This window comes from Panthera uncia (assembly GCF_023721935.1).
Source record: "Panthera uncia isolate 11264 chromosome A1 unlocalized genomic scaffold, Puncia_PCG_1.0 HiC_scaffold_16, whole genome shotgun sequence".
Lineage (NCBI taxonomy): Eukaryota > Metazoa > Chordata > Mammalia > Carnivora > Felidae > Panthera > Panthera uncia.
This window is the reverse complement of record NW_026057576.1, coordinates 24,271,930-24,294,054: the sequence shown is the minus strand read 5'-3', so window position 1 is coordinate 24,294,054 and position 22,125 is coordinate 24,271,930. Positions and strand designations below refer to the sequence as shown.

Here is a 22,125-nt window from a genome sequence, read left to right as displayed (position 1 = left end):
GTGTGATCTCTCCTCACTCATTAACATCCTCCTGATTTAAGTTCTATTGTCCTGAATATTCTGGCTGCCGGCCAAGGTCGCTCTGCCCCATGCATATGCTCAGAACTTTAGGACACTTTTGTATCAATGTCTTTGAGTTGGTTGAGGTTCTTACTGTTAAAATTTACCGTAACTGTCATTACCAATTTAGTTTGTAGTTACTGGTTAACCCTCAAGTTCAGATGATGGAACTTACATCAATGCAAGTTCTATTTTAAGAAAAAGGTCTATTGACTCAAAGGAGCCATTCACACACCTATTACTTAAGCAGATGAACAGGCAATAAAAAACACGTAGTCGATCCTTAAACACAGGGATTTAAGGCACCACCCGCCCTGTAAAAAATCTGCACACTAACCTTCGACTCCCAAATACCTAATGGCCTACTGTTGACCAGAAGCCTTGCCAACAGCACATTAAAACATATTTTGTATGTTGCATACTGTAGCCTTAGAATAAAGCTAGAGGAAAAAAAGCATGAACTACTTTATGGCACCGTAAAGTCTAAGTGTGCTCATGCAAGTTACACCTGTGTTGCTCAAGGGTCACCTGTTTCTATGGACAGTTCATGGGCAACATGCTAGTTGTTCGTTGAGTCCATTTTTGCCAGGCTTTCTTCCCCTTATTCAAACCAAACATTTGTCAAGTTCGCCTTCTTGGCCCTCACCTTGACTAGTTTGGCAACAGGTAACTCTCAAACAGTCCACTGGACTTCCAGACCACTCCCATCATTTTCCTACCTCTGGGACCAGTTCCTTCTGAATCACCTTTGCCAGTTCATCATGCTGACCAATCTCAAGCTGTACGCTGGAGGGCAGAGTCTATCCTAAGTGATCTCAGGGTGTTCTGGCTTCAAAGGTCATGCACGGAGATCTCTCAGGCTCTCTTTAAATCCTTAGACCTCTTCTTTCCCCTCCTAAGAGTCAATTGTTTACCCAATCCATTAGGTCATATCATGTCACCCTTCTGCTCAAAGCCTATGGCCTTCTTATTTTAATCTGGTTTCCTCTTTTCCTGGGTACTCACTTTTATGCCTTAATTTTTCCCCTTATCATCGTGGGTCCAACTGGCCACCGTGTCCCCAGAACATGTCAAGCACACTGCACTTCAGACTCTGCGTTTGCGTTTCTTTGCTTGGAATGTTCTGCCCCGATATCCATAGTCTACTTACTTGCTTTCAGGTTCCTATTCAAATCACATTACAGAGGCCTTCCCAGACAACACTATGAAAGTCCTTTTTCAATTTTTCTCCATACATGTAACAAAGTCGAGGACTTAAACGACACTAGGAACATGCCTGTTACCGATCTCAGCATCATTAAGGGACATAAAATGACAGGCCTTCTGACATATACACAAATACACATAACCTGTTACTCTCACACAAAGTATCTTAACCAGGCTAAAATAAGCATTCCTAGGTTTCACTGACCTGAATTCTTCACTTCCTACAAAGCCTCTGCATTGCTACTCCTGTTCTTCCACTGGTTTCTATGGCTAGTCCACTAAATCAGGTTTCAGTACAGATGGGACCTCAAGACCTCTCCCACCATCAGGTGGCCATACTCACAGCTCAGACCACTGCCTGAAAATTCTTTCCCGTTTGAGAGGGCCACGTGGCCTCCTAGATCAGGGACTGGCACTTTTTCTAGATTTTTAAGGTCATACCAAAATGCTTAAATTGCTACCAGCCTGGTTTCCAGTATGTGGGTTTACTTCTACCAATCATCAGGGGACACCTCCAACCTTGGCATGTCTCAGGTTCCGAGCCAATAATGGACTCTCAGGGCAAATGCCAGATAGCTAAGTCACTGGACTCATCCTGGGTTCATGTGTCAGAAGACCAGATGAGTCACTGGCTTGCCTTCAATTTAGTTTTAACCCCTAAGCTTTTAAAAGTGGAATTAATCAAAAGGCAAGGGTCTCTGGGCAATCATTTCCCAACACTTCTCTCATAAAACTCATTTTCGATCCTCTGGAGTAAAACAAGGTCTTCGTTGTTGACCGGGTTACTTCGGAGTTGCAGAAATTCTCTCCCACGTTTTTGTCCTGTATTCCCCCATTCAATCTTAACTGCCACGAGCAGACAGACAGAAAGCGCGAGGACACTTTTTTCTTGCATCTCTAGTGGAAACCTTAGCAGCAGATGGGAACTGCTCCAGGCCTGTCAAATAGATGCATTTCCAGTATTCTATTTCTGACACCCACAGCCCTTTTAGATACAGGACACAGCAGTTGAATTTTCCTCTGCCCACCAGCTCTCCCACATTCCATCTTTCAAAGCCGGGCCTGGAAAGCCTTGTGAACGGTCACGTGGTTGTCTTAGCATCTGCAGGCCTTAAGGTCTGTCATACTCTGCTCTTACCGCGAAGAGCCCATCAGTATGTAAGCAAATGAGCACGGCAGTGGTCAAAACAAACCGGACAAATTGACATTTTCATATCCCACCAGCTATTTTCTCCCAACCGTTTGAGAATGTAAACCACCACCTTAAAGTCACACGAAAAGAGGTGGCAAGACAAGCCAGTCTGCCGACCCCATTCCAGGGAGTTTGACACACGCATTCCAGGAGAGGTCTGGATTTCTCTAGAACTTGGCTCTACTTGATTTAGGATAAATAAGATCAGACAAAACTTTGCTTCCAACCGTATTAGTCTCTTTTTATTCTTTTGGTAATCTCTTCCAGAGTTAACTACTTCCGTTTGCAGGTGATGAAATGTGTGAGGAATCCACTTCAAATGTTGGCACAGCTATGAGCATGGTCTTTCCCTTTACTTGAACTCAGAATTAAGACCTTGGGTCCTTGTTTTTTATATGGCAGTCCCAGAAGTAGTTCTCACTGTAGAAGTTATCTGCAGGCAGTCTTATGCTTTCTAGCAGTAGTCTACAACCAGGCTCTAGCTTCTCCAGGACACTACACAGGATGGATTTAAATATGTATTAAACTAAGAGGCATTCTCTCAAATGAGTTTAAATGCATTTTATTTTTAAACAACCTACATGACATGTTTTCTTAAAAACAATGCCTCCGCTCCAAATAAACCACGGTCAAAATAAATGAAGAGCTCAAGATGACGTCAGTCCCATTTGTCTAAGTCCTGGTGTCGTGTGGATGAGTAGGAGCCAGCTAGGACGACAGGTGATACGTCCAAAGTTAAGAGCCAAATTCGTTACTGTAAAAACAAGGAAGCCTGAATTAACACTTTTAGCCAATGTGAAAATGTTTAACATTTCTAGGCTCTAGGTGTATTCCCCTATTCAATCCGGGCTGCCACAAAGACAGACAGAAAGCGCGGGGATTTTTTCCTTTCGCATCCTAGTGCAAACCAAAAGAACAACGGCCAACTGTTCGAGGTCTATCAGTGGATGCAGGGCCATCCTTACCAACTCAGAGGTAGCACGTTTTCTAGATGCCTCATTCTGGAGCAAGTCCCACTCACACGTTCCACCAACAAAAACCTCAGACAAGCCTGGGATGATCCCCTCACCGAATCATCTGTACCATCCGGGGATATTTCAGTCCACCGTTGCCTCTGATCTTATTTAGTGTAGCCTAAAGTTTATCTTGCTCCTGATTTATATGGAAGCCTTGGGAGAGCTAGGATGATGAATGCTTTCAGTTCTGTACTGCCTCCAGCAATTCCGTGCATAGTAGACATTCATTTAGTTTCACTAAAGCAGTCTGCGTCGCGGGTCAGCAGCCAGCTCTAACTTTATTTACTAAAAGCTAGTAACGTCAAGACTTTCAATGACCAGTTGCCCGTTATCAGTAAACCAAAGTGGAAAACGTTTCGTGCCACACATGCCACTCACGCACACGTGTGGCAAAATATAAAGGGGGCCATTTCTACGGGGGAAGATTAACACAGTGCTATTTCTCATCAGTTTAGCGTGTAAGCTAAGATTTAAGCCGCCTAAAGACAAGCTTTCTGTGTAGATAAAAAAAACTCTCAAGTCCCTTTCTGTGCCATAAAAATCTTTTCTGTGTAAAACACAACCCTTTTAGACCCCCAAAGAAAGAGAAAGAAGACCCAGACCTGCATCTTTCAAGAGTGCTGTAAAACCCATTCTAACCATCCCAGTGGCAGGAAACAAGGAGTCACATCTGAGATGTGTCCATTTTTACAATGCGGATCTCAACCCACTTCCTGATACTTACACATTTTTCCATCTCTAAACCGTCCTTAAAGAAGATCATATATGGGGTCACACCATCCTCGCGGTAGTCCAGCAGGGCAACCATGCCATCCGGGTTCATGTTTTCACCAATAAAGAACTCAGGAAGCAAACAAATACCCGGAATTAGACCTTTATATACACATCATACCAAAACAAACTACGATGAAACAATCAAAAGGAGAATTTAGAACACCACAATTGAAGAGAGACTTTCACCAGGAGAGGGGAAAAGAAGAAAAAAAAAAAGCAAACTTCCTGTTCACCAAATGACGCTAACAAATGACCAAAGTAAGTACAAAGCAATCTAGGAACACTTTAGGCGTTCTGGAAACTTACTCTCTCATCCCCACATATACAATTCCAAACTCTGTAAAAGCCTGTTTACATCATCAAGCACAGGGAACATACGACGAAAGAGCACATTAAACAGAGAAAAAGAGCCAGGGTATTAAGTCTTAGAAGTAAGGCAAAGTCACTGAGTTTCCCAACAGAACCAGTTTAGAAAGAACTCCACTGGCAGTAACACACTGGACTTGTAAATTAGAAAGAAAACTGGAAGACCACTTAGGACGTTAACAATCAATTCCAGAGAGGAAGAAATGAAAAAAGTCATCCGGGAAGCAAGTAGGGAAGAGATTCTGCAACAAGGCAAGATCTGGAAACACACTTGGGAGCAGGGAAGGCTACTTTCCACAGCCCAGACTACTGGAATTCAATCTATGAAGTATTTAAACCGCTCCCAAGACCCAGGAAATAGCCACAATTACATCAAAGGTTCATCAAGCAATTTGTTGCGCTGGCAGTTAAAATTATACAATGCTTTGATACAAACACTTAAGGTATTTACCTGGTAGTTTTTGAAATTAGCAAGGATGTGCTTGATTTGTTCTGCAGCCCCTGTCATAAAAGGTTTTACTCTTTCTGGCCTCTGTTCTTCAAGCTTGCCTTTGATTCTACAACAATATTTCATTAACAGGTTAAAGTACGGAGTTCTCAGCAAAACAAATTTTTATTCACTAAAGAAACCCAAACTGAATCCAGCAACCACTGGAAGGGCAACTAGCTGTCACTGGGCAAAATTAACATGGCACAACCAAGGAACTAGTAGCTCACAAGAGACAAGTTTCAAGACCGTTCACAATTTTGGATTTCATGTTATTTCCAAAATAAGATACTGAAAGGCTGAAACCACGCTGCATGCTTCAGTATGCTCACACCAGTTTACTTCTAGAAAAGCAACTATCCCCATGAGCTCATCCACAGAAAAAGGTTCAGACTTTTCGCAAGTATTCCTGCTAAGAACCTCAAAGTGAGCATATTCCTAAATCCCAACGATTCCAGACAGTAGGTGGGTCGCACCAGGTTCACTTACGATTTCATGTAATCTTTGATGTACTTCTTGTAGGCTTCCTTTGTGAAGCTGGTTTCCTGCAAGTGATGGTTCATGACAATATCCACACCAGTGATTACTGTGCTCTCGGTACCTTCGCCCTCAGGGCCTTCGGCGGAGGCATTTCCACCAATGAGCGAGTCATCAATGTTACCCTCTGTCCTACTGACCATCTACATCAAGAAAAAATAGTTGTTTCAAACACTTTTGACCTTAGCATAAACGCCTCCCGAAAATCTATGTCAGCAGCTCATGCTTCCATCATCGTCCCCCAAACACTTTGGACTCATGTTAAAAAACCACTAACACATCGTTATGGAGAAAAAACTCATGCACCGCGAAATTTCCTGAAACACCATAACTCAACAAGAATTCTTTGTTGACGGCAACAAAAACGGGATCATTTACACCCAAGGAGAAGTTCTGCGTGGGATTTTAGGTCGATGAGCAAGTACGGATAAAGCAAATGTGGAAAGGCTTGGGGCTCCCAACTCGAGGCTACCTGTCCCGGATCGCCCGGGAGGAGGATGGGCGCCAAGCCGGCGGACCTATTTCCAGGCTCAGCTCCGCCTCCACTTTTCTAGAAAAACCCGAGCCCGGAAAAAGCGTCTCCTCCGCCAGGAGGCAGCGGAGAGGATTGCACAACTTCGGGCGGGGGTGCGGCGGAAACCCGAGCCTGCCCGGCCTTGCCTCCCCCGCGCCGCGGCCCGACCGACTCACCTTCCCCTCCACCTCCAGGCACAGCCCGTCCGCGATCTCCCGGATCTTGTAGATGTCGGAGAACATCTCATCATCTGCTCGGGGACACAAACCCGCCGGTCACCGTGCGCCCGGAGGCCTGGAACCGGCGCCATTTCCCGCGCCAGCCGGCCGCACGCGGCCCCCACCCCTCCCCGGGCGCTCGAAACCCCGACGCGCGCCCCAGGCACCGACGCCTCCTCGCTCCCGGAAAGGCCGCCAGCGTCCCCTAGGCCCACGACAGCAGGGGCGTCCGTCTCCCCCGCCCCCACCCGCACCCCTGTCCCCTGCGCGCGGCAGTAGGAGTAGTGCAGTCACGACTCACGGCTGATGAGGTCCCGGTAGATGATCATGACGGCGGCCGGGGAGAGACGACGGCGGCGCTAGCTTAGCAGGAGCCGGGAGCTCTGAGCGAGCTAGGTGCAGCCGGAGCGGCACTCGGGGGGAGGGGGGAGCGGGCGGAAAAGGCCGACTCAGCCGCTCCCCAACCTCATATAGAGGGCACGTCCCCCTACGTCATCGCCCGCTGCGCCTCCGGAAGCGCTGCAAGCGGTGACGTGGCACGCAGAGCCGCGCTGGGGGTGGAGCCAAGGCGCGGGCCGGGGAGGAGAGGCGAGCATCCGGGGACTCGTCCCTGGTACACAATGCCGAGTTCCGAGGCTCTCGTGGTGGGGGAGGGGAGCTCTGGAGGGAGGGGAAAGGGGTTTCCGGCCCCGAGTGGGGAGAGTGGGGGAAGCGGGGCCTGGGGCCCTGCCCCTACCTGCCCTGCCGAACTGTCCTGGGAGGTGGGACCGGGTGGAGCGTAGATGAAATCTCTTCAAGCTTCCGCCCGACGCCTCTGCCCCGCAGCTCCCACCCTTTTCTGGGAACCCAAATGTCAACTGTTGTAGAGTAGTTCGCGTTTACGGAGGGTCGGGGCTGGGGGAGACCGCGAGGCTCTCCACGACGATGACGGCAGAGGCCGGGTTTTGGCCTCCCTCCTGGGTCTCGCAAGGCCTCGGGGAACTTTTTAGCATTTGGCCCAGGCGCTTGCCCCAGCTGTAGTTTTCGGACGCTTTCGTGGGATAGGACTGAGTCCGGGTGGTGGGCTACAGGTAGTCCCGCCAGCCCTCGGATCCGTCGTGGGGCGCTGAAAGTCTGTGGGAAGGAAGGAAGGTGTCGTGGGAATTTACATGATGGGGTTTCCATCTCCCAGTTGGGTTCCGTGTTCGAAAGCTTGCGGATTCCTGAGGCCGACTGCTGGAGAACTTTGTTTTGCACTGGGTCTTGAATTATGTCCTTGGTTTGCTAAAAGGGCTATATTGTCACTTTAAGATGACGTCGAAATTCTATCCTAGACGCTAGAGAGTTAGAAATAGGGAATTTCCCACCTGCTCAAATGTTATTTGGACTTGAGACCCAATTATTAGGTGTAAAGCAAAATAAACTCCTAGTGAAACAATTTCCCTTTTTGCGTGAAACCCGAGAGCTTGTTTCATTCCACGAGTATTTTTATGCTCTGTGGGGTCCCTGGCACCGGGTTTTGCACGGACGTCCTAATTGTAAACAAGTTAAAACCAGCCCTATCCTTAACAGAAGTTTTTGTTCTAGTAAGTCAAATAATCGGGCAATTATAATACATTAACTTTTTTTTTTTTTTTTCCTAAATGCGGTAATAAAGCATTCTTCCCAGTAAGAGAGCGCAGCTCTTGGGAAAGAGCAGAGCATAGGACAGTGAATTGAGATGATGGAAGAGTTAAAAGGGAATAGAGCCAGGAAATAGTATCCTCCCAGAAGTGCAGCCCAGGGCTGCCCTGGGCAGCCCAGAAGGCCCTGGGTAACTGGGAAGAAACTAACTAAAAAATGGCATGAAGGCGATTTGAAAACAAATGGACATCTGACAGATGGTCTCTGGAGGGTCTTTCAAACCTGGGAATTATTTCTGGGATGTTAGGAATGAAACAGATTGTCCCAGGCATATCATCAATTATTTTCCTCAGCTTTAACATTTTAAGTTATTTAGAAAATTCCCATTTACTGATCTAGTACGCCTAAACTGCTCCCTCCATTCCTGTCCAGTTACATGTTCAATTAAAAACATTTTTTTCAAGTTTTTAAAAAGCCACAGAGAAAAAAAGTACTGAAGTTGAAGGACCTTAGACTGAAATCTTGGCTTTATCTGTTACTAGTCCTGCAACCTTAGGAAAGTCAGCTTCCCTAAGCCCAAGCATAGAATGGAGTGTTTTCAGAGTTAAACGGTTTTGGAAGGGGTGCCTCAGTGGCTCAGATGGTTAAGCGTCTCACTTCCAAATTTGGCTCAGGTCATGATCTCTGTGAGTTGTAGCCCCACATCTAGCTCTGTGCTGTCAGCTCAGAGACTTCGGAATCTGTGTCCCATCCCCCGCCCTCCCTCCAACTCTCTGCCCCTCCCCCTCTCGCACTCTGTCTCTCACTCAAAAATAAACATTCGACAAAAAAGGGGGGTTTGGGGATCTTTTTTTAAAATTTTTTTTCAACGTTTTTAATTTATTTTTTGGGACAGAGAGAGACAGAGCTTGAACGGGTGAGGGGCAGAGAGAGAGGGAGACACAGAATCGGAAACAGGCTCCAGGCTCCGAGCCATCAGCCCAGAGCCTGACGCGGGGCTCGAACTCACGGACCGCGAGATGGTGACCTGGCTGAAGTCGGACGCTTAACCGACTGCGCCGCCCAGGCGCCCCTGGGGATCTTAAATAAGGCAATGAAAAAAGCCTGGTGTCCTTAATAGGTTGTCAATAAATATTGGTTGAATTTGGATGCATAATTCTTCTCACATTTTATTACTTTATAAAATAATTGCTGAAACTATTCCATTAATCCTCTAATTATGCTATTTGGAGATATTTTAGGGATTTAGTTGTATTAAAGACGTTCTATTTAATCATAACGTTAATTGCAAATCCCTGAAAGAATTCAACTTGTGTCATGAGATTTCCAACTCAGGTTAATGTTTGATAGCTCATGGTAATTCAGAGACTTGAAATCATAAAAAAAATCCTAGGAAAATCTGATTTGAAATTTCGGATATTTTGTAAGCTCCATCCTGTTGACTGAAAAACTCTTGAAAATACCTGCTTAGAACACCAGTAATGTAAATAGGGAAAATTATTCACTAATTGCAAGCCACTGACAAATTGGAAGGATTTGGCCTTTATCTAACTGATTAGCTTTTGCTTTGGCATCATTTGAAATTTTCTATGATATTTAATTTCTTACAATGATTTGCTCAGGGACGTATAACAAAAATCTAAGATGGTCCTAAATTTTACAGCTGAATATGACTTGTTATCTCTCACAATTGAAGAGGTCTCAAAGACCATGACTTGCGGCCTTTTCACACAAGTTGTCACAGGAGAAAAGCACCTCGTGAGAGTTCACCCATTTTATCAGTTCAGGCTTGACTACAATAGCTTCAATATAAGGGGTTATTCTCTCATATAAAAGAAATTCAGGGATATGCAGTCCAGACTGATTTGGTGGCTTCATGGGCACAAGGGGCCTAGGATCTTCCTTTCTTCTCCACCACCTACGTGGTTTACAATAGATTCTGGAACTCCAACCATCACATTCACCTTGCAGACTGCAAGAAAGGGGAGGACAAGAGAGATACATTCCAGCTGTGTGTTTCCCTTCTAAGGAGCTATTCCAGAAGTCCTGAAAGAGGATTTCCTCTGCCTCCATTTTGACCTCAAGCTTTCTAGTTGGTTCTTCTTTCAAGCTTGGCTCTTAGCTCAGATGGAAGATCCTGAGGGCAAAAGCATCCTCAACGGGAATCAGAACTACCCCCTCACGCCATGAGGACCGCCCTGATCCCATAAGACACCACCCGTGATTGACTCCAAAACAATGATGAATTTGACCTTCACTGCTCACCTGCATTTACCCACCCACCTTTCCCCCACACTGTCCTTACATAAAGCCAGAAGTATTTTCAGCACTTGGGAGACAGTCTTTGAGACCCTAGTCCTTTGCTTGTTTCACTGCCACTCATCTCTCTGCCGTTGGATTTTGTCAGCAGTGAGTGACCGAATCTGGTCTGTTTGGGACCCCCCCCCCCCCCCCCGCTGGAGCCAGGTGCCCTTGCACCCCTGTACCCTGGCCACAATCCCACCAATTACATGGATACATCTACTTGCAGGGAAGGCCGCACCCTGTCGTCTTCCAGCTCATGGACACTGGCTCGTTGCCACCTAAGTGAAATCAGGATTTTGTTATTAAGGAAGAATGTAGGCAACTAGTAGTCCTTTCTGTACTCACAGTGCAAAGGGTCTGGTTCTCAGCTTAGTAGTGTTCGCTTTACTCACTGGGGGTCAAGTTCAGGGAAGTTAATATTTACCAAACTCATACGAGATTGATTTGCAAAACAAGAATACCGTTAATATAGAATGAGAAATTCCTGGCTGGTTACATGTAGTATAGGAAGTCGTCAAGTTACAGAAAAAGGAATTTGCGGGGCGCCTGGGTGGTGCAGTCGGTTAAGCGTCCGACTTCAGCCAGGTCACGATCTCGCGGTCCGTGAGTTCGAGCCCTGCGTCAGGCTCTGGGCTGACGGCTCGGAGCCTGGAGCCTGTTTCCGACTCTGTGTCTCCCTCTCTCTCTGCCCCTCCCCCGTTCATGCTCTGTCTCTCTCTGTCCCAAAAATAAATAAAAAAACGTTGAAAAAAAAAATTTAAAAAAAAGAAAAAGGAATTTGCTTAATACGGAATTAGGGAGGTAGGAGTGTAGTTTATGACTGTGACAGAAGGTGATTTAGGAATGAGCCAGCTGGACTATTCCTGGCGCATGGTCTGAACCCCTTCGTTCTGAGATCTGTTAATGAATTCTCTTGCTCCTTTCACCTAGACTCTTTGAACTCTGCTAACAAATCATTACTTTAGTCAAGTTACAAGGCAAATTCTTCCCTTTAGAGCAGAGCTGTTCAAAAGAGTTTACTTTGATAATGGGAATGTTCTGTCTCTGCTCTAATACAGTAGCCAATAGGCCACAAGTGGCTACTGAATACCTGAAATGTGGCAAGTGTGGCACTGGAACTGAGTATTTTCTTCTATTTAATTTTGACTAATTTAAATGTAAATATCCATGGCTAGTAACTTTATTGGACAGCAGAGCCCTATAACGTAAGCTCTATGAATGGGGGACTTTGTTTTGTTAATTGCTGTACCTCAGGAGTCAGAACAGAGCCTGACTCATTGTTTTTTGTTTTTGTTTTTTTAGTTTATTTATTTTGAGAGGGGGAGAGAGAAAGCTCACGTGTCCGCTTGGGGGGTGGGGGGAGGCAGAGAGAGAGAAGGAGAGAGAGAATCCCAAGCAGGCTCTGTACCAATAGCACAGAGCCCCATGTGGGGCTGGATCCCAGGAACCTTGAGATCATGACCCCAGCTGAGATCAAGAGCCTGACACCTGACCTACTGAGCCACCCAGGCTCCACTCAATCATTGTTGATAAATGAACGGATGAGATAAAGTATTCTTTAATCCTCTTAATTAAATTAAGTTAAATCCATCTCAATTAATACAATTCAGCATATATTCAACCCCTGGTATAACAGTCCTTTTCAAACTGAGAGCTGAAAAACAATTCAGTGACTAGGGACCAACTTAATTAAAAAAGCAACAGTAGAAAAGAAAATAGAATCACTCATAGTAAAGGTGAATGCTGTTTCATGAAACCTTTAGATTTACACATGTATATATGAACTGGATCCTAGCATAAGACGTATTCCTTCATGTGGATCTAGGTCAAAAAGGTTTGAAAGCCATTGACTTAGGCAAATTTTCTCTTCAGATATATTTCCTGGCGCATCACCTGGACAGATTCAGTGGATTTTTTTTTTTTTTTTTTAATGTGGCCCAAGATTTGGTCAATATCTACTTTTGACTCTCTAGCCCTTTTGCACAAGGTTCATGTTTTTGTCACAAAGTAGCCGTATCTGGTGTTAATGTTCTGGGAGATTGCTTCTGTTCAAGGGAATATCTAGGTCAGGCTGAGAGTACAAGGTTCCCTTTCTCTTATGTGAAACCAAGCAACATAACTAACGTGACTTCCTGTAATGTCTTTGATGACTGTAAAATGATCGTTACAATCTAAGATATTTTGGCGGTTAAGCTTCTGACTCGATATCAGCTCAGGTCATGATCTCTTGCAGTTTGTGGGACTGAGCCCAGTACTCATCCCAACAAGTGCCCTCCTTAATGCCCATCACCCATCTAGCCCATCTCCCACCAGCCTCCCTTCCTGCAACTCTCAGTTTGTTCTCTAGTATTAAGAGTCCCTTGTAGTTTGTTTCTCTAGAATTTATTTTAAATTATAGATAAAACATTGAAAAGTATAGAGGCATACAAACATTTTAAAAAGAGTTAGGTACCCACCAACCAGAATAAATAACTGCTAACAGTTTTCATATTTGCTTCAAGGTTTGTTTTGTTTTTTTTTTTAAGTTTATTTTGAGAGAGAGAGAGAGAGTGGGGTAGGAGCAGAAAGAGAGAGAGAGAGAGAATCCCAGGCAACAGGACTCGATCCCACAAACTGTGAGACCATCACCTGAGCCGAAATCAAGAGTCAGATGCTCGGGGCACCTGGGTGGCTCAGTCGCTTAAGCCTCCGACTTCGGCTCAGGTCACGATCTCGTGGTATGTGAGTTCGAGCCCCGTATCGGGCTCTGTGCTGACTGCTCGGAACCTGGAGCCTGTTTCAGATTCTGTGTCTCCCTCTGTCTCTGACCCTCCCCCTTTCATGCTCTGTCTCTCTCTGTCTCAAAAATAAATAAAAGCATTAAAAAAAAAAAAAAAGAATCAGATGCTCAACCAATTGAGTCACCCAGGCGTCCCAAGTTTTTTTTTTTTTTTTTTTTTTTTAATGAATGAAAAAATATGACAGATCACCTTGAGGTCTACTTTATCCTCCTTTATCCTTATGCAAGGTGACGGGGGAATATATTCAAGGGGGCAGATGGATAGGGAGTTGTAAGAGTGAGCCTCTTCAGTCACTGCCAAATCAGTACGTCTATGGTCTGTGGCATAGGGGAGGAGAAAAAGCACAGAATTGAGGAAGAAGTGAATCTAATGGCTGTGCTGTGAAATAGTGGCCGAAATTAGCCTCAGTTTCTCCATCTTGCCTATGGAATTATTATTGGATGTATGAATACTTCATCATCATGAATGAATGAATGAATGAATGAACATCTGAATTAATAAATATTACAGTCATTTCCATACTTATTTTTATGTCCCTTCCAGATTACTAACTTGTTGACTGGCTTACTCTTCTTTTCCATATGACCTCTCCTTTCCATCTTGTGTGTCTGCCTACCATTCCCCATCCCAGTCGTGGAAATCAGCTTATAGTAGGAACTGAATACCATTTCAGAGTATCAGAAAATTTAGAACTTGAAATATAGAGTCTGAAGGTAATTAAATGTTTGTTATGAGAACAAAGGAAATAGAGTAATGTAGATAGTATCAGTATTCCCATTTCTTTTAGGTTTATTTATTTATTTTGAGACAGAGAGAGAGAGTGAGAGTGAGTGAGGGAGGGGCAGAGAGAGAGGGAGAGAGAGAATCCCAAGCAGGCTCCGCACTGTCAGCACAGAGTCCAGCACGGGGCTGGAAGCCACAAACCATGAGATCATGACCTCTGAAGAGGCCACCTCATGAGATCATGAGCTGAGATCAAGAGTTGGACGCTTAACCGACTGAGCCACTCAGGAGCCCCTTAGGAAAAGCATATACATCTGTTTGTGTGTATGTAAAAATTCTTCAGAAGTTTCCTAAATTATTAACCATGATTACTGTGGGAATAGTGATTGGGGTTAATGTGGAGAAAGGAATTAGAAAGACTTTTAGTTTTAGTGTTATAACCAGCAGTACTCTGTGGAGACTGAATTTAATTGGTCTAATTTATCTTTGAAATTTATCACACAGTTGAGGACAAACAAGGAAGAAAACAATGGCAGACTTACTCATTAAACTGTTGGTATGGCAAGTTATTTTTCAGGGCTGCCTTAGCAGAGGTCACTGGAATGTTAACTATGGTGAAGGAAGTAATTTTTTTTTTAGTTCTCATAGGGCACACTCAATGCATGGTAACTTATTACTGCTTTTACAGCAAAATTTTAATTCTGTTGGAAACGTCAGATATATAAACATTTGTTCAAAAGTGCAAGAATTAAAATTATAGAAATGGATATAGAACTATATGTGATGAAAATAAAATATAAAATATATATTTAAAATATATAATATGAAATAAATAAATGTAATGTGAAATATAATTATACAAATAAAATATAGGAGAGCCTGGGTAGCTCAGATGGTTGGACATCCGGCTCTTGATTTCAGCTCAGGTCATGATCCCAGGGCCTGGGATCAAGCCCCATGTCAGGCTCTGTGCTGAGTGTGGAGTCTGCTTGAGATTCTTTCTCTCTCCCCCTCTGTCCCACTCCCCCGCTTGCCGTGTCTCTCTCTCTCTCTAATTAAAAAATAATCATAGGGGCGCCTGGGTGGCTCAGTCGGTTGAGCGTCCGACTTTGGCTCAGGTCATGATCTCACAGTCTGTGAGTTCAAGCCCTGCGTCGGGCTCTGGGCTGATGGCTCAGAGCCTGGAGCCTGCTTCCGATTCTGTGTCTCCCTCTCTGTCTGCCCCTCCCCCATTCATGCTCTGTCTCTCTCTGTCTCAAAAATAAATAAAAACGTTAAAAATAAAATAAAATAAAATAAAAAATAATCATAAAATATAAATATATCATGTATATTCCTATACACATAATATATATCATATAAATATATTTATGGAATATATACGAACATGAAGATGTAATTTTTATTGGTCAACTTTTGCCCTACCCGGTATTGTATATATTTTAACATAGGTATAGAGGTTGCTACCATTTTCAATAACTGTCCCAGTATGGCAAGAATTAGATTTGAAACAAATACTTGTTTCTTTTCTTTTTTCATTATGGACTCTAAGATCAGTGAATGCATTTCCTTGGATCACATGATGCCTTCAGAGGAACACAGACAGACCAAAGACACATAAAGTCGGCTGGAGCCAGCAGTTTCGATCCACGCTGATAAGAGCACTCGTTTCAAAGTTAGAAGAACTGGGTTCGAATTCCAATTCTGCAACTTATAACTGCATGGCTTTAGGCAAGTCACTTAAACTCTCAGCCTGGGCTTGCTCAGAGAATAATTTTCAACTGATAGAGTTGTGAATATTAAACAGGTACATGCCATAATGTACGTGAACATGATATTCAGGTATTTCGTGATATATTTTCCTTTTAGTTATCATTTATAGTTCAAGAGGATTTTAACTTATTTAACTAATTCAAATTGTTTAAATTTAATGTCAAGAAAGATGTGAGACCTCTATGAGTTCAGAGTACAATGAGCCTGAGACACATAATAGCTGCTCAAGAAATTCTTTTGGAATTAATCTGCATTTTTGGCCAAGCCCCTCCCCATTAACATTTACCAGTGAGGTCTCTAGTGTCTTTTTAAGGACATTACTAAGGATGACAACATATATTTCCAAAAAGATAATATATTGGAGAGCGCTTTGCAAAAGCATGAAATTGTGTATAAGGAATTAAGGAATAAGTAGTAATAATAGCATGTGGCTAATCACAGGATCTCCCCAGTCTTCGTTTCTGGCTGAAATGGCCTTCAATTGGAAACCTGTGGTCATTTGTGGAACACATTATCACTGGGGCTAGCGGCCTGTAAAACAGTGGTTCTCGTCCCTAGCAGTGCCTTAGAATCCCTGGGAAAACTTTTGAGAAGTTCCGATGCTCAGGCCATACTCCTGATCAATGAAATTATGACCTCTGAGGGTGGCACCCGGGCAGCAGAAAATTTTAAAGCTCTCCTGGTAAAGTGAGTATGCAGCCAAGGTTGAGAATCTTTGTCTTAAGGGAGTTTCACAAGAAAAGAATTTTTCTTTTTTTAAAATTTTTATTTAGAAAAAAAAAATTTTAATGTTTATTTATTTTTGAGAGAGACAGAGACAGAATGCGAGTGGGTTAGGGGCAGAGAGAGAGGAAGACACAGAATCCGAAGCAGGCTCCAGGCTCTGAGCCATCAGCACATTGCCCAATATGGGGCTCGAACCCACAAGCTGTGAGATCATGACCTGAGCCCAAGTCGGACACTCAACCGACTGAGCCACCCAGGTGCCCCAAGAATTTTTCAAAATAGCAGTCGAGAGAAGCAATTTGATACCTTTTAAACATTTTATTTGTTTATTTTAAGTAATCTCTGCACGCAACGCGGGACACAAACTTATGACCCTAAGATCAAGAATTGCTTGCTCTACCAACTAAGCCAGCCAGGTGCCTTGTAATATGACACCTTTTAAAAGTGCAGGTGCCTGATAAAGGAAGCCAGAAAGAGAAAACAGCCAAGTTGTTTTCTGGCATGCTGTCTGTAGGCTGACAGAAGTGTGAACATCCTGACCCCTCTTAGAATTGCTCAACAGTCAGGTTTTAGAAGGTGAGCCAGCCGTGGGAGGGCTGAATGATGGGAAAGATATTGCTAAAAATGCCGCACTTCACTCTTTTCTCGCTCTCTCGGAAGAAGAAGCTACTATCTGCACAAATCAAAGGTATACTTTGGGTCAGATTGTTATCTTCTCCATAGGCCCTCCGTGGCCACCATATTTAAAATTGCACTCACTGGTCTTCCCTTGGAAATCCCTATTCTTCTTTTCTCCCTGAGTTTTCTCTATAGCACTTATCAGCACCAACATATTACTTCTTTTACTTATTATTTTGTCTTCTGAAAGCGCCAGAGAGGTACAGATTTTCTTTTAGATCACAGATGAATCCCCAGTAGCTGGAACAGTGGGTCATAGATAGCCAATCAGAAATTGTTAAATGAATGAACGTGAGACGGAGACAAGTAATAGGTTGAGCACCATATTGTAGCATGGCGGCCTCCGAGGTAGTCCTCCTGTGATCTCCTTTTCTGAATTCCTTTATGACCTGCCACTTTGGTCTTTGGTAGTGCCAGTGACTGAAAAATAAAGGCGGAAGACCAGTAGCTACCGGCTAGAAGAGGCTGTTTGGATAAGTTAACATAGAAAATTGCTCTTCCCTCGAAGCAGGAAATGTGGCTCTGAAGACATAATGTTAGGTGAAAAAAAGCAAATTGTAGAACAGCGTTAACATGAACAGCATTTAACACAGAGACACATATAATAACATGAACAGCATACCGTGCATTTAACACAGACACACATAATAAAAGCAATGTATAGCTGTAGATACGTTTATATACCTGCAGAAGCATAGACAACAATCTTGAAGGACGTGCATCAACCTGGTAACAGTGACTAACTCTGGGCGGCAGTGGGGCTGAGGAAGACCATGGTGGAGGGGAACTTTAGTGCTAATTGTAACGTTTACATTGTAGTTGACCCCAGTGATGCTTCACATACAATTTCATGGTTAATTTCTAAAATTCTTTTTCTCATAGATACTTAACATTGTATCATAGTAACACAAAGTATACGGGAAGTGTTTCTATCACGCATAAACAATTTATAAGGAAAATGCACTAAAGAAATAAGAAGCATATTATATCTGAGAAGAGCTGAGGGAGTTCTGTCTCTCAACTGTGTGGCTGGGAGGCAGAGAGTTTTCTGATCGCTTAATGAGCTCGGGATGTGTGTGCCTGTGCATGTGTGTGATCTAGCATGATTTTGATCCAAAAAAACAGACCCATAAATAATTTTGCTAGAAATGGCAGCCAGTACTTACAAGGGAGGAATGGGGAGGGGTGGGTGAAGCCTGCCATCAGGCTGTAGGAGGGAGATAGCTTATCTTCTGCTTTCCACTCTTTGAAGTGCAGAAGCACCCTGGGGTGGGAACTGGAAAGAATATAATTTGGAGAGTTTATTAATTTATTTTCTTTACACTTTGCCTTGCTTGAAAAATTGTTGGTGGCAGCTTATGGAATTCTGTGTGGCACAAAGCACCTCCAAAAAGCAAAGAGGAGGGGCCCCCTGGGTGGCTTGGTTGGTTAAGTGTCAGACTCTTGGTTTCGGCTCAGGTCATGATCTCACAGTTGGTGAGTTCGAGCCCTGCACTGGACTCCATGCTGACAGCGCACAGCCTGCCTGGGATTCTCTCTTTCTCTCTCTCTCAAAATAAATAAATGAACTTAAAAAAAAAAAAAAAAAGAAGACGAAGCCAGGGGTAGGGATGGTGTCAAATTGGGTATGTCAAGTCCTGCACAGTCATTAGAGATGGGCCCCAAGTTTGGTCAGGAGACTTTAGCAACTGAAGAGAAGGGAGAATATCATTAGTTCTAAGATTTGCTATCATTTTTATGCAAAAAAAAAAAAAAATCATGTTTCCTAGGAATTTTTTTTTTTTCTAGTGTCTGATAATGAGACACATGAGCCCTCATCAGCAAATACCCCTACGTCAATTCAGTAACGGGCTCCCCGTGGCTTATTTCGTATGACCTCCTTCAGTGTAGGCCTAATCTTCTCATTCAACTCAGTAAAAATAATTCCAGTAGTAGGCAGAACAAAGGAATCTGCGTCACAGCTTTCTGAGGTCTGGCCTGATCCAAAGATAAAATTATTTCATGATCGGGAATGGACAGAAGACTCTTCCAGCAATCTAGCACAAGTATTGTTTCTGTGACACAGTGTCTGCTGGGCTCCCCTGTCCCCGTGAAGTCCAGATAAGGTTGGCACATACCTTCTGAGGAAATCCAAAACCCTCTCCAAGGATTCTGTCCATGTTTACATTATTTACTCGCTGACGATACACGGGAAGGGAGACAGTGCCTGATCACAGCAATGCAGCTTCAGAGTGAACTCTGGGTGTTTCTGTTCTTAAAGTGCCCTTGGCCACCCAACACAGCTGTGCATGGTCCCCAGCCCCCACCTGCCCACAGGCAGCTCTCTCTTCTCTCCCTTCCTGGACCTGCTCCCCACCTTCCCCATCAGGGAAAAAAAAAATTTGCAAATCCCTCTTGTTTTCTTATGCAGAGGCAACTTAACCATCTCTTTTTCCTTGCCTTTAAGGTCTCTCACTTCTGTCACCAGGTGATTTATTATGTTCCCAAAGGCGGTTCTTTCCCAAAAGGGAAAAAATTTAATTAGCACCTGAGCTTTGGGTAAGAATTGAATAGGTATTAATTTTTGATCCATTCATTCAGCACACGTATATGGAACAATTACTACGTGCCAGGCGCACTACCAACTGTTCCACGTATGACGGGAACGGGACACAGTCCTGGCCCTGAAGGAAAGTGGAACAGACATGGGGGGGTCAACATGTAGATTGTGGTAGGGTAACAAGCGTCACCCACGGGAGGGGCGCCATGCTGCTGGTAGTACCTAACTCAGGCGAGTCGATCAAAACATCATTCCATTTCCTTTAAGGATTTCAAAAGTTTCTGAAGACAGTACCGAAAGCAGGCTTTATAACTTTTAGGCTACCTTTAATAACTGTCTTTTAGCAGTGACCTGGAATTGCTAATACTTACCTCTGTGACCCTGCCGGGGTCTTTGAGGGGCGCAGTAATGGTGGCCTTCTGCCTCATTCTTGTTTAATGGGTATGGAGTTTCAGTTTGGGATGACGAAAAGTTCTGGAGATGGATGGTGGTGATGGCTGCCAAACAATGTGAACGTTCTCAATACCACTGTATTACACAATAGAAAACGGTTAAGGGGCGCCTGGGTGGCTCAGCCGGTGAAGCGTCCAACTTCGGCTCAGGTCGTGATCTCACAGTCTGTGAGTTCGAGCCCCGTGTCGGGCTCTGTGCTGACGGCTCAGAGCCTGGAGCCTTCTTCTGATTTTGTGTTTTCCTCTCTCTCTGCCCCTCCCCACTCATGCTCTGTCTCTGTTTCTGTCTGTCTCTCAAAAGGAAACATGAAAAAAAAAAAAGTTAAAATGGTGCATTTTGTGTTATGTATATTTTACCAAAGTAAAAACAAAAAAAAAAAAAACTGCAAAAACTCAGCAACTACCACGCTGCCTGACTTCTACACATTCATCAAACGCTAGTTCCCTCCCTATTTTTGTCAGTGAATTTGCATCTTGGATCATCCACTGTCTTGTTTTATTGACTATCATACATAGAGAAAAGTGCAGGCCATCCAAAAGGAACTTCTGTAAAACTCATTTGTTTTTTTAAATTTTTTAAATGTTTTATTATTTATTTTTGAGAGAGAGACAGAGACAGAGCGTGAGTGGGGGAGAGGCAGAGAGAGAGGGAGACACAGGATCCATTTCAGGCTCCAAGCTGTCAGCACAGAGCCCCATGCAGGGCTCAAACTGCGAACCTGGCGCCTCTGTAAGGCTCATTTGCAAAGTGACAAGCTCTGAGAAACACGGGGCAGGGGGGGTTATGCTTTGGAGGAATATTGCAGCCCATAGCTCAAAGATCGTTATTACAGCAGGCATGAAGTGGAAAGACTTTTATTTAGATTTTTTTCATCCTCCCCCCTTCCTCCTCCCTCCATGTCTCCTCAGAGGGAGCCAGCAGTGAGATATTTTTCAACTCCCATCTTGGACCCATTCGCTGGCACCACACTCAACGATCGGCAGCTGTGGCTCCTCTTGGGTCCTACGCCATGGACCAAGATGTGGGGGCCGCTAAGCCATTGCCAGGCCCAGCGATCGGAGCTGTCGGCTTCCTCCTTCAGTCAAGAACAAGCAGGCCGCTGAGTCAGGTCTAATTTCATTTCGTGGATAGTTAATGAGTGGAAAGGACCACAATTCCAGTTCTACATGTCGCAATGCATTCTTTGAATTCTGACAACCTCAATAAGGCCTGGGTATTTCCCTAAGATAGGATCTTAGGAGTGCAAGATACTTTGAATTTTTTTTAGAAAAGTCGTTATGAAAGTATAACATACATACAGAAGGATGTGCGTATTGTTAAATGTACAGCCCAACAGTTTTTCACAAACTGATCACGCTCAGGCAGTCACATCCAGATCCACAGACAGATCATTGCCGGCACTCCAGAGGCCCCTTTTGCTCCCCGAGGGCCTCCGAGAAGTTATTTTATACATCTGTCTGCCCATAAGTAGGCCTAGGCCTAAATCCACCTAATAGATGGACACTCTACCTTTTTCTTTTCTTTCTTTCTTTCTAGGTCTACAGAACCGCACATAATTCATCTTAGGAAATGCACATATGTTGTCATATCATAGGTACTTTTTTTGCGGTGGCAGAAAATTGCTTTCCTTTTTTGCCTGGCTCTCCCATCTCCCTCTTTTCCTCCCTACGCTCATAGTGATCACAGCATGCCCCAAACACCCTTGTCATCACTTCCCGGGACAAGAAACAGAACGGGTTGGGGCCACCCCAGATGCCCCTTGGGTCCCATCCCTCCTCAGCCTTTATCCTGCCTTTCCATATGGCCCCTACCCCTGGGTAACCAAATCATAGATGCAGGAAAGCATCTTTTTAGTAAAGGGTTCCAATGAACACATTTAAAAAAAGAAATGGTAGGTAACAGGGTGTCTGTTTGGGATGATACAAAACTTCTGGAAACCCAGAGAGGTGATGGTTGTACAACATTGTGCATGCACTTAATGGTACTGAATAGTACACTTAAAACGGTTAATTTTATCTATGTATATTTTAGCACTTCCAGTAGTAAAAAAACAAATGGTAGAATTAGAGTATCACTGTCTTGGAGCTCAGAAATGAATCCTGTCCCACCTCAACCCTACCCTTTCCTTAATGTAAATACTCCCCGATTTTACCCTGATCACTTTCTTACTTTTTCAA

The 22,125-nt window shown here is 44.0% G+C and overlaps 1 protein-coding gene and 2 non-coding genes across 4 annotated transcripts; all 3 read right to left on the bottom strand.

Annotated features, from left to right (window-relative positions):
- Positions 1 to 2,086: 2,086 nt before the first annotated feature.
- Positions 2,087 to 2,220, bottom strand: LOC125934224 (small nucleolar RNA SNORA31). The gene has a single exon (XR_007461272.1). It is a non-coding gene; the product is annotated as a small nucleolar RNA SNORA31 (small nucleolar RNA).
- Positions 2,221 to 3,004: 784 nt separating this feature from the next.
- TPT1 (tumor protein, translationally-controlled 1) lies at positions 3,005 to 6,823 on the bottom strand. Of its 2 annotated transcripts, XM_049646980.1 has the most exons (6): positions 6,672 to 6,816; positions 6,329 to 6,402; positions 5,591 to 5,781; positions 5,066 to 5,171; positions 4,199 to 4,315; positions 3,005 to 3,212 (listed from the first exon to the last, which is right to left on the bottom strand). In XM_049646980.1, the coding sequence occupies exons 1-6, from the start codon at positions 6,697 to 6,699 to the stop codon at positions 3,210 to 3,212; spliced, it is 519 nt and encodes a 172-aa protein (XP_049502937.1). In that variant the 5' UTR covers positions 6,700 to 6,816; the 3' UTR covers positions 3,005 to 3,209. The 2 variants fall into 2 exon arrangements, with proteins under 2 accessions (XP_049502937.1, XP_049502936.1); XM_049646979.1 differs by having other exon boundaries at positions 3,133 to 4,315; positions 6,672 to 6,823.
- Positions 3,282 to 3,411, bottom strand: LOC125934223 (small nucleolar RNA SNORA31). Its single transcript, XR_007461271.1, has one exon. It is a non-coding gene; the product is annotated as a small nucleolar RNA SNORA31 (small nucleolar RNA).
- Positions 6,824 to 22,125: the final 15,302 nt, after the last annotated feature.

Excerpts from the sequence above, each read along its gene's own strand:
- TPT1 (XM_049646979.1), bottom strand. The coding sequence starts at position 6,699 with ATGATCATCTACCGGGACCTCATCAGCC. Across the intron at positions 6,403-6,671 it reads CTACCGGGACCTCATCAGCC|ATGATGAGATGTTCTCCGAC; the intron begins GTGAGTCGTGAC and ends GTCCCCGAGCAG. Across the intron at positions 4,316-5,065 it reads CTAATTTCAAAAACTACCAG|TTCTTTATTGGTGAAAACAT; the intron begins GTAAATACCTTA and ends TTGCTTCCTGAG.